At 39.9% G+C, this 12,482-nt stretch overlaps 1 protein-coding gene across 15 annotated transcripts in view; it reads left to right on the top strand.

Moving 5' to 3' along the window:
* Window positions 1-12,482, top strand: part of LOC117505291 (adhesion G protein-coupled receptor L3-like) — a 397,273-nt gene that overhangs the window by 243,056 nt on the left and 141,735 nt on the right. For all 15 annotated transcript variants that reach the window (XM_034164911.1, XM_034164909.1, XM_034164919.1 and 12 more), the window contains one exon: window positions 9,852-9,955. In XM_034164911.1, coding sequence (XP_034020802.1) covers window positions 9,852-9,955 — 104 coding nt within the window. The remainder of the gene's footprint in view (window positions 1-9,851; window positions 9,956-12,482) is intronic.

The raw sequence follows: 12,482 nt of genomic DNA, 5'->3' as shown, positions 1-12,482 counted from the left end.
TGCACAGTTTGTATTTTAAACCATTTAAACCTTCAGTGTTTATCAGTCTGCCCTTGTTTATGCAAAAATCCTTCCTCATAGGGGTTGTGTTTTGGTTCTCACCCGTTTACTAGGGGAGCTACGACCACTACCTTTGCACCCCCCTAGGACTAAACCAAACCAACTTTTTTAGGTTCCTTAGACGACACAATCAGGATGTTCCCAAAAATGAAAAACTGTTATCCAAGATTGCGTCCAAGATGGCCACCAAAATAGGGTTTTTCCTCACTAAACACCTTTAAACATATAAACAACTTCCTGCTATATATTTTAATGATAAGGGTCTATTGGCGGCCATTTTGAATCTTAAACCCATGAATGAATTTAGTTTAGGCACAAATGAGTTTGCTGTGACCTGCAATGGTCTTCCCATTCAATCTCTGTGATATTTAAGTTGTTTATATGTTGTTTAAAGGTGTTTTAGTGAAAAACCCCATTTTGGCAGCCGTGTTGGACGCCATCTTGGATAAGTGGCTTGAGGCCAGTTTTTATTTTGGTGAACATCCTGATTGTGTTTTGAAGTCATGTAAGGAACCTAAAAAAGTTGGTTTGGTTTAGTCCTGGGGGGGGGGGGGGGGAGGGTGCAAAGGTAGTGGTCGGAGCTCCCCTAGTATTTGCTCTACATCCGCCACTGTAAGATTTTGAGGTTTTTTTTAATGGTAATTTTGTTTTGCTTTTTAGCTAGCCAAAATAATGTTCGCTTCCAAATTCTCAATTCATGTGCAAGAACTCGGTCGCAATAAAGATGGAAGTGCTGTCAGCCAGTCAGCAACTGATATTCAGGGAAAGGGCACAATACTGTAAATATTTAAAGGTATTAATCCTGCAAAATAATATCCTGAGACACAAGTATTTAGCTCTTTTACATTTTTTATTTTTGTTTATTTGAAACGGACACATACCAGTTTTTAAAAAATGAGTAATCCTTGTCATAAGATGATGAGGGTCACAGTCCCCGCCTCCTGTCAGTGCACTCTTCAAAGCCACATCCTCTGTCAGTCCCATCGAACAGACCTTCCTTTCCTTTGTCGCTCTTTGAAATTTTCTTCAGCGCTCCTTCCACCTGGATCACTTTGCCTGCCGTAATTCTGTCGTGCGCTCCACCTCTCTGTCTCCTCCTGCCCGTGCTTTTCAATATTGGAGAAATGCGGAGGCTCTTATCTTATAAATCCATCAAACATAAGGCTGTCCAAGATGGACAAGGGAAGGAAATTATATGTCAATCAAAATTTATATCTGTTAATGTTGGTCGTCTCAACCTCCAGCCCCCTGCCTTTAAATGGAGGAAAGGGCAATTTGTCAGCATGTTGCCTTGCTGATGTTTGCTCTGAGAATGTAGCTCAGAGTTATTTGAGGTTCACAAAAGGACATATTATAGCCACACTTTGTTGTTGTAGCCCGCAGCGTGTCAATCAATCAATCAATCAATTTTTTTTTATATAGCGCCAAATCACAACAAACAGTTGCCCCAAGGCGCTTTATATTGTAAGGCAAGGCCATACAATAATTATGTAAAACCCCAACGGTCAAAACGACCCCCTGTGAGCAAGCACTTGGCTACAGTGGGAAGGAAAAACTCCCTTTTAACAGGAAGAAACCTCCAGCAGAACCAGGCTCAGGGAGGGGCAGTCTTCTGCTGGGACTGGTTGGGGCTGAGGGAGAGAACCAGGAAAAAGACATGCTGTGGAGGGGAGCAGAGATCGATCACTAATGATTAAATGCAGAGTGGTGCATACAGAGCAAAAAGAAAAAGAAACAGTGCATCATGGGAACCCCCCAGCAGTCTACGTCTATAGCAGCATAACTAAGGGATGGTTCAGGGTCACCTGATCCAGCCCTAACTATAAGCTTTAGCAAAAAGGAAAGTTTTAAGCCTAATCTTAAAAGTAGAGAGGGTGTCTGTCTCCCTGATCTGAATTGGGAGCTGGTTCCACAGGAGAGGAGCCTGAAAGCTGAAGGCTCTGCCTCCCATTCTACTCTTACAAACCCTAGGAACTACAAGTAAGCCTGCAGTCTGAGAGCGAAGCGCTCTATTGGGGTAATATGGTACTACGAGGTCCCTAAGATAAGATGGGACCTGATTATTCAAAACCTTATAAGTAAGAAGAAGAATTTTAAATTCTATTCTAGAATTAACAGGAAGCCAATGAAGAGAGGCCAATATGGGTGAGATATGCTCTCTCCTTCTAGTCCCCGTCAGTACTCTAGCTGCAGCATTTTGAATTAACTGAAGGCTTTTTAGGGAACTTTTAGGACAACCTGATAATAATGAATTACAATAGTCCAGCCTAGAGGAAATAAATGCATGAATTAGTTTTTCAGCATCACTCTGAGACAAGACCTTTCTGATTTTAGAGATATTGCGTAAATGCAAAAAAGCAGTCCTACATATTTGTTTAATATGCACTTTGAATGACATATCCTGATCAAAAATGACTCCAAGATTTCTCACAGTATTACTAGAGGTCAGGGTAATGCCATCCAGAGTAAGGATCTGGTTAGACACCATGTTTCTAAGATTTGTGGGGCCAAGTACAATAACTTCAGTTTTATCTGAGTTTAAAAGCAGGAAATTAGAGGTCATCCATGTCTTTATGTCTGTAAGACAATCCTGCAGTTTAGCTAATTGGTGTGTGTCCTCTGGCTTCATGGATAGATAAAGCTGGGTATCATCTGCGTAACAATGAAAATTTAAGCAATACCGTCTAATAATACTGCCTAAGGGAAGCATGTATAAAGTGAATAAAATTGGTCCTAGCACAGAACCTTGTGGAACTCCATAATTAACTTTAGTCTGTGAAGAAGATTCCCCATTTACATGAACAAATTGTAATCTATTAGACAAATATGATTCAAACCACCGCAGCGCAGTGCCTTTAATACCTATGGCATGCTCTAATCTCTGTAATAAAATTTTATGGTCAACAGTATCAAAAGCAGCACTGAGATCTAACAGAACAAGCACAGAGATGAGTCCACTGTCCGAGGCCATAAGAAGATCATTTGTAACCTTCACTAATGCTGTTTCTGTACTATGATGAATTCTAAAACCTGACTGAAACTCTTCAAATAGACCATTCCTCTGCAGATGATCAGTTAGCTGTTTTACAACTACCCTTTCAAGAATTTTTGAGAGAAAAGGAAGGTTGGAGATTGGCCTATAATTAGCTAAGATAGCTGGGTCAAGTGATGGCTTTTTAAGTAATGGTTTAATTACTGCCACCTTAAAAGCCTGTGGTACATAGCCAACTAACAAAGATAGATTGATCATATTTAAGATCGAAGCATTAAATAATGGTAGGGCTTCCTTGAGCAGCCTGGTAGGAATGGGGTCTAATAAACATGTTGATGGTTTGGATGAAGTAACTAATGAGAATAACTCAGACAGAACAATCGGAGAGAAAGAGTCTAACCAAATACCGGCATCACTGAAAGCAGCCAAAGATAACGATACGTCTTTGGGATGGTTATGAGTAATTTTTTCTCTAATAGTTAAAATTTTGTTAGCAAAGAAAGTCATGAAGTCATTACTAGTTAAAGTTAATGGAATACTCAGCTCAATAGAGCTCTGACTCTTTGTCAGCCTGGCTACAGTGCTAAAAAGAAACCTGGGGTTGTTCTTATTTTCTTCAATTAGTGATGAGTAGAAAGATGTCCTAGCTTTACGAAGGGCTTTTTTATAGAGCAACAGACTCTTTTTCCAGGCTAAGTGAAGATCTTCTAAATTAGTGAGACGCCATTTCCTCTCCAACTTACGGGTTATCTGCTTTAAGCTACGAGTTTGTGAGTTATACCACGGAGTCAGACACTTCTGATTTAAAGCTCTCTTTTTCAGAGGAGCTACAGCATCCAAAGTTGTCTTCAATGAGGATGTAAAACTATTGACGAGATACTCTATCTCCCTTACAGAGTTTAGGTAGCTACTCTGCACTGTGTTGGTATATGGCATTAGAGAACATAAAGAAGGAATCATATCCTTAAACCTAGTTACAGCGCTTTCTGAAAGACTTCTAGTGTAATGAAACTTATTCCCCACTGCTGGGTAGTCCATCAGAGTAAATGTAAATGTTATTAAGAAATGATCAGACAGAAGGGAGTTATCAGGGAATACTGTTAAGTCTTCTATTTCCATACCATAAGTCAGAACAAGATCTAAGATATGATTAAAGTGGTGGGTGGACTCATTTACTTTTTGAGCAAAGCCAATAGAGTCTAATAATAGATTAAATGCAGTGTTGAGGCTGTCATTCTCAGCATCTGTGTGGATGTTAAAATCGCCCACTATAATTATCTTATCTGAGCTAAGCACTAAGTCAGACAAAAGGTCTGAAAATTCACAGAGAAACTCACAGTAACGACCAGGTGGACGATAGATAATAACAAATAAAACTGGTTTTTGGGACTTCCAATTTGGATGGACAAGACTAAGAGACAAGCTTTCAAATGAATTAAAGCTCTGTCTGGGTTTTGGATTAATTAATAAGCTGGAATGGAAGATTGCTGCTAATCCTCCACCCCGGCCCGTGCTACGAGCATTCTGACAGTTAGTGTGACTCGGGGGTGTTGACTCATTTAAACTAACATATTCATCCTGCTGTAACCAGGTTTCTGTTAGGCAGAATAAATCAATATGTTGATCAATTATTATATCATTTACCAACAGGGACTTAGAAGAGAGAGACCTAATGTTTAATAGACCACATTTAACTGTTTTAGTCTGTGGTGCAGTTGAAGGTGCTATATTATTTTTTCTTTTTGAATTTTTATGCTTAAATAGATTTTTGCTGGTTATTGGTAGTCTGGGAGCAGACACCGTCTCTACGGGGATGGGGTAATGAGGGGATGGCAGGGGGAGAGAAGCTGCAGAGAGGTGTGTAAGACTACAACTCTGCTTCCTGGTCCCAACCCTGGATAGTCACGGTTTGGAGGATTTAAGAAAATTGGCCAGATTTCTAGAAATGAGAGCTGCTCCATCCAAAGTGGGATGGCTGCCGTCTCTCCTAACAAGACCAGGTTTTCCCCAGAAGCTTTGCCAATTATCTATGAAGCCCACCTCATTTTTTGGACACCACTCAGACAGCCAGCAATTCAAGGAGAACATGCGGCTAAACATGTCACTCCCGGTCTGATTGGGGAGGGGCCCAGAGAAAACTACAGAGTCCGACATTGTTTTTGCAAAGTTACACACCGATTCAATGTTAATTTTAGTGACCTCCGATTGGCGTAACCGGGTGTCATTACTGCCGACGTGAATTACAATCTTACCAAATTTACGCTTAGCCTTAGCCAGCAGTTTCAAATTTCCTTCAATGTCGCCTGCTCTGGCCCCCGGAAGACAATTGACTATGGTTGCTGGTGTCGCTAACTTCACATTTCTCAAAACAGAGTCGCCAATAACCAGAGTTTGATCCTCGGCGGGTGTATCGTCGAGTGGGGAAAAACGGTTAAAGATGTGAACGGGTTGGCGGTGTACACGGGGCTTCTGTTTAGGGCTACGCTTCCTCCTCACAGTCACCCAGTCGGCCTGCTTTCCCGGCTGCTCGGGATCTGCCAGGGGGGAACTAACGGCGGCTAAGCTACCTTGGTCCGCACCGACTACAGGGGCCTTGCTAGCTGTAGAATTTTCCACGGTGCGGAGCCGAGTCTCCAATTCGCCCAGCCTGGCCTCCAAAGCTACGAATAAGCTACACTTATTACAAGTACCATTACTGCTAAAGGAGGCCGAGGAATAACTAAACATTTCACACCCAGAGCAGAAAAGTGCGGGAGAGACAGGAGAAGCCGCCATGCTAAATCGGCTAAGAGCTAGTAGCTACGCTAAGCTAGCGGATTCCTAAAAACACGCAAAGCGAATAATGTGTAAATAATTTAGAGGTGATTCAGCAGAAGGAGTGCTTTAGTTAAGGCACGTAAAGATTACACTGGGAAACAAATCGTAATCTAGATAACTAGATCAATCTAACTGCGCAGATCAAACAGCTAACAGATACAGAAAAACACCGCTGTGCTCCGGAACAAGAAGTGATACAATACCGCAGTGAGAGCCGACCACCAGTAGAGTCAAGTAAAAAAGTAAAAAAAAAAAAAAATAAAAAGGTAAAAAAGTAAAAAAGTCTTGAAAAAGACTATTAGTTCAAAGTCCAAAGCAGCAGGTAGCAGTCTCTGTGTAAACAGTCCCAACAGAGAGCCAAAATTAACAGATACAGCAAAACACCGCTGTGTCCATCCATCTGTTCATCCACTGGTCTGTTTCCTTTGACATTAACATGCCCTCAAAAATCCAAGTTGCTGTTTTTAAATCCCCCACATAATCATTTTTTTTTTTTTATTAAATAGGACTCAAATAGTGCTCAAGGTCATACTGCTGCTTTTAAATGACTTTGTTGCCAGGTCAGAGGTCATAGGGAAAACATGTCAATGCTCTATCTCTATCTTTTGAAATAACTAAACTGCACCTTTTAGTTGTATATGTTGTCATAAATGTGTGTGCTATTGAAGCTCAGGGTCATACCGCTTTTTTCAGCTACTTTTTGCAAAGTCAGAGGTCACAAGAATGATGTTAATGGTCTAGTTTTTGATGATACATCCAAACTACTCTTTTTAAATTGGTCATATATGTTATAATAAATTTGTATACTATTGAAGCTCAAGGTCATACTGACTTTTTTGAGCTACTTTCTGCATTGTTAGAGGTCACATGGAAAACATGCTAATGGTCTATCTTTTGAAATATCCAAACTGTACCTTTTTAAATTGGTTGTATAGGTTGTAATAAATAAGCATGGTATTGAAGCAGCCTGTTCAGCGCTTGTGCGTGCGTGTACTACCAAAAAAAAAAAAGACTGTGTACATCCTCAATGCAGCGGAAAAAAAAATTACATCAGAAATGAGTCCAGCTTTTCATTCCAACTTCTTGCCAACAGCCTCCAGACAGTACAGTGGATTTGTTTTGTGAGTGCATGCGCGCGCATGCATTGATTACAGACCCTGCAGCGGGTCCTTAATCAACTTTTCTGCAGCGCAGCTTTGCTTTGAACCTTGAACCAATCGAAGCGTGGTTCGCAGATTGAAGCAATGCTTCGGTCGATTGCTTCGTTTATTTCTTTCTTTCGCTTAATTTTCCACAGCTAAAACCCTAAAGAGCATACGTCTGTGAGTATTATTTACCTCTTCTATGTTAAACTGACCTGTTATGGTCTTCTGAAACAGTTGATAGATGTATTTTATAACTTAAAAACGGGAGCGATGCTAACACGTTAGCATGTCTATGGCATTTTCAATGTTAAAAGTTAGCATTTAGCAATTGCAGCCGTCATCACGTTCGGGTGCATTTGTTTTCAAATTGTAATATTCCTTAAATTTATTTTTGCTTATATATGAATAATCTAATGATTATTATATACAATTTTAGAGAAAGAGACAAAAGAACCTGAAAGAAACACAACAGAAAATATATAATAGCAACTAACATAAATAAATAAATACATACAGAAATATATAAATGTTTCCTGTGAACACCGAGTGACTCTCACACCTCCATTTCATCCCTGTCTTATTTAAGTTTAATGTTTGTTTCGGTCAAACCATATTTTCAGTGTGTTAATTTCTTCAGTGATTTCCTCCAGAACTATCTGCCAAACTAGAAACTGCTGCATCCTAGTAAGAGCAGAATACTACTGGAATGAATCTGAATAAGGAAAGTTGTATTTTTTTTCTCACCTAAATGGATTCAGCACTCACTCCAGTTTATTGTCTGGAATAGTCCCAGATTGCATTTCAGAGCTTCTAGAATTGAAACATTTTCATGCAGGTGGTGTTGGGGGGTAATTTTGGGTTTCAGCTTTTTTGTTTTTCACCACTTTCATCCCTGAATATGAGTTGTGATTCACATTTGTGCGGATTAAAGTTACTAACTGGGATTCCTGTCTTGTTGCGAGAAAGAAACAAGAATCATCCTCCGCTCTGTTCACACAGCTCCAAACGTTGCACAGCTCTCTGACAAGTCAAGATAGAACGATAGAATTCAGTCTGAATTAATAACTTCAAAGTGAAACACAGTTTTGTTTATTTTTATTTATGTCCATAGATCAAGGATACAGTGACTAATTTCATATTTATTTACTTTAAGACTCAAGGAAATACATAGAAAACCTGTAAAGCCTACTTTTAGTACAAAATTCACGAGGTATCGATAAGGGAATCGATAAGGAATCGGATCAATAAGCAGAATCGATAATGGCATCGATATCGATAAAACCTTATCAATACCCATCCCTAGTCGTAGGTCACAGGGAAAACATGTTAATGCTCTATCTTTTACCCATCTGTATTTTTAAATGTCGACACTACACCTTTTTAAACTGGTTCCCCAACTTGCTCAGTTTTGGATCCTTGGTTAACGTACGATGCTACCGAACTTCATGGTTAGCATGCTGCCTTTTGATTTGGTAAAATGAATCTTTATTAACATCATACCATTTGGAAAACTCAAGCCAAGCGTTTTAGTTTCGTCTTGTTTAAAAATTTAATTGATGATTTACAAATCTACTTTGGGTTAACTGAATAAGTATTAATGTAATTCTTTTCAGATTCATTATGTTCAGTCATTTTTTTCACAATTTAAGATTGTCATACTGTATTCAGATTGCTTTGAATACAGCTCTGTCACAACTGAAAATATTTATATATTGTGATTTGAAAACTTCAAGTGCCACACCAGCAATGAGGACTGATGTCAAGACACTTTTGAAAAATAATTAAGCTTTGCTTTTAAAATCAACCACTTAAGGATCGTGGCACATACTAAAAATGCTGCTGATGGTCAAGGTCAAGCTATTAAAGAATTTGTGCTGGCGTAGCTGTCAGAGTGAAATATATTCCTTTTTTTCTGTCTTCTAAGAAAAAAAACATTGTGCTTTTCAAGTTATTTTATTTTCACATTTGTGGATAAATCAGAATGTTTTGTACTTTCTTCTTAACTTGAGCTTGTGCAACATTAATTTAAATTCACTAAATTGCAATTTTGAATAAACGGGCTCTTACACTTACACTTTAATTTACACCTTAAACCCTTTAACGACTATATACAGACATACCCAAAGCTGAGGATGTTCATTAAAAAAATGTAATTCTGTAAAAATAATTATTTAAATGGTGTGAGCTCTTGCAAATTGATTTATTCATATTTTTATTTGTTGAATTTTTACTGTTTATTAAAGTGGCACATCGGTATAAGGAGGTCAGAGAAGCTTAACAAATGCCGGACAGCCTGTCAAATTTTATCTGGCGTCAGATGGAGCGAAAGCGACTTGCTCGCCAAATTATGTTTCTGTCATTGGAGATGATGTTGTCAAAGCAGCTTAATTGAGCATTTGTGATGGCAAAATGTAATTGGCACCTGTTTTTTTGGTGTATTTTCTCTCGAAGGCAACTGTCACAGAAAGGCAGACGCTGTCTGACTTTTAATGATTACACGCGCACACACACACACACACACACACACACATGTATGCTGTCTGGGTGAGCTCAGTTGGCCGCAACCAAAGCACCATAATTTCAAGATAAACCATCCAATTATGTTTGGCGGTATCAATTCATTTAATCACCTAAAAACTGTGTTTCTTGGAACGTGGCTGTTGAATTTTACAAAATGTGCAGCGTGATTTGCATGCAGGTGTTTTGCATACAAATTGTCAAAGCCTGCAGGAAAATATATGTTTATTATTGCAAAAATAAAAAAGAAATAAGAAGTATATCTGCTGTTTCGGGATGATGTTGTTGCTAAGACACTGTTTGCTTTTTTCCATTTCTAGGCATTGCACTATACATGTGCGTGGGTCCAGAGGGCTACTGGGATCCCCAAGGACCTGACTTCAGCAACTGTACCTCCCCCTGGGTCAGCCTTATCAGTCAGAAGGTATCAAGTAATAAGTAGAAAAAGTACAACTTGTGAAAGTTTTGCAAAGTTTGGTCACGTTTTTGCCTGCCAAGACTGCGCAGGTGTTGGACCATCCATTGCTCCCCACGCATTTACAAGAAAACAGGTTGATAGAATGGTTGAAATCTGCAGGTTGTCGAAATTTTCAGGATATTCATTCATTCATTTCTGCTGTTTATCCAGATCTGGTCGCGGAGGCCGTAGACTAAGCAGGTCATCCAACACTTTCCTATCCTTGACCCAAATCCTCTTTGTCTTCCTGATGCCGAGGCATTTCCAAGCCTGTCGTGGAAAAATAATCCCTCCATCATTTCCTGGGTCTTCCATTGGGCCTCCTCCCAGTTGGACGTGCCTGAATGATCTCCATCAGGAGATGACCAGGGGGCATCCTCAGCAGATGCCTAAACCACCTCAACTGGCTCTTTTTGATACTATCCCTCTTGGATAGTAAAGCTTCTCACCCTGTCTTGGCACTAGGCAAGATACCCAACGGCATAAATGAAATTTCACCTTTGGGCATCTGTGACCTTGTTCTTTCGGTCATTACCCAAAGCTCATGACCGTAGGTGAGGATAGGAGCCTAAATTGACTGGAAAATTGAGAGTCTCACCTTCTGCTAAGATCCTTCTTCTTGATGATGGTCAGGCACAGCGTCCGTAAATGCAGCCCCAGTCCTTCATCAATCTTGCAGGACATGTTTCGGATAGTTTGAGACAGATGCCTATTTATTTTTGGGTCAGAAAGTCAAAGGTCAATCTGACTTTGAAGCATTTATTCAAAACAAACATTGCTTGGCAATACATTTATTGGAAACACTCAGTTTTCAAGAAACCTGGTCTGTATGTTAAATATTGAAATGCCAAGAATTCAGTTTGTTTTTGTGGGGTCAGAAGGTCAAAGGACATGCTTACTGCAGGATTTTTTTAAATTGCTCGTGAGTGCAATAATTCCAGGTGTGCATTGCCAATATTATCAAATGCTGTTCAACAGCTTAGCTCGGATTTATTGATTAATGTTGGTAGTCTGAAGGTCAAAACCCAACTTTGGAGCTCTTTCCTCAACAAAAAAAAATTGCTTATGGGTGTGATAACATCTTTTTGTTAGCAAACAATCATGGCGTGTAAGTTATTTGGCCCCTGTCCAAAATCCAATTGATTTTGGGCTTATAATGTCAAAAGTCCAGATCATTGTAAGCGTTTTTAACTGAACAGTTGCTTTTTGTTTTCAGGTATTTCCAGCAGACTCAGGAGTAATGTGTGGGCTTCTTTTTCTGAAGAGCAACAACACATTTCATTTTCCAGGATGAAATGGAATTATTATATTCAACAAAAATAAGATGGTTTGGTGGATGTAAATATTATTGAGTATCAATATTAACTGGTGTTTTAATGGACTGTCCGTCTTCTTAATGCAAATATAGCCTTTTTGGAAACTTTTTACTCAATTCACAATGCAAATAACACATACAATATAGTGGATATACACTCAACAAAAATATAAACGCAACACTTTTGGTTTTGCTCCCATTTTGTATGAGATGAACTCAAAGATCTAAAACTTTTTCCACATACACAATATCACCATTTCCCTCAAATATTGTTCACAAACCAGTTTAAATCTGTGATAGTGAGCACTTCTCCTTTGCTGAGATAATCCATCCCACCTCACAGGTGTGCCATACCAAGATGCTGATTAGACACCATGATTAGTGCACAGGTGTGCCTTAGACTGCCCACAATAAAAGGCCACTCTGAAAGGTGCAGTTTTATCACACAGCACAATGCCACAGATGTCGCAAGATTTGAGGGAGCGTGCAATTGGCATGCTGACAGCAGGAATGTCAACCAGAGCTGTTGCTCGTGTATTGAATGTTCAGTTCTCTACCATAAGCCGTCTCCAAAGGCGTTTCAGAGAATTTGGCAGTACATCCAACCAGCCTCACAACTGCAGACCATGTGTAACCACACCAGCCCAGGACCTCCACATCCAGCATGTTCACCTCCAAGATCGTCTGAGACCAGCCACTCGGACAGCTGCTGGAACAATCGGTTTGCATAACCAAAGAATTTCTGCACAAACTGTCAGAAACCATCTCAGGGAAGCTCATCTGCATGCTCGTCGTCCTCATCGGGGTCTCGACCTGACTCCAGTTCGTCATCGTAACCGACTTGAGTGGGCAAATGCTCACATTTGCTGGCGTTTGGCACGTTGGAGAGGTGTTCTCTTCACGGATGATGCGAAGGAGATGTGTTGCACTGCATGAGGCAAATGGTGGTCCCACCAGATACTGACTGGTATCCCCCCCCAGTAAAACAAAACTGCACCTTTCAGAGTGGCCTTTTATTGTGGGCAGTCTAAGGCACACCTGTGCACTAATCATGGTGTCTAATCAGCATCTTCGTATGGCACACCTGTGAGGTGGGATGGATTATCTCAGCAAAGGAGAAGTGCTCACTATCACAGATTTCGACTGGTTTGTGAACAATATTTGAGGGAAATGGTGATA

The sequence above is a fragment of the Thalassophryne amazonica genome, chromosome 23 (genome assembly GCF_902500255.1).
Source record: "Thalassophryne amazonica chromosome 23, fThaAma1.1, whole genome shotgun sequence".
Lineage (NCBI taxonomy): Eukaryota > Metazoa > Chordata > Actinopteri > Batrachoidiformes > Batrachoididae > Thalassophryne > Thalassophryne amazonica.
The sequence above is the reverse complement of the archived record's forward strand: the minus strand, read 5'-3'. Positions and strand labels throughout refer to the sequence as shown.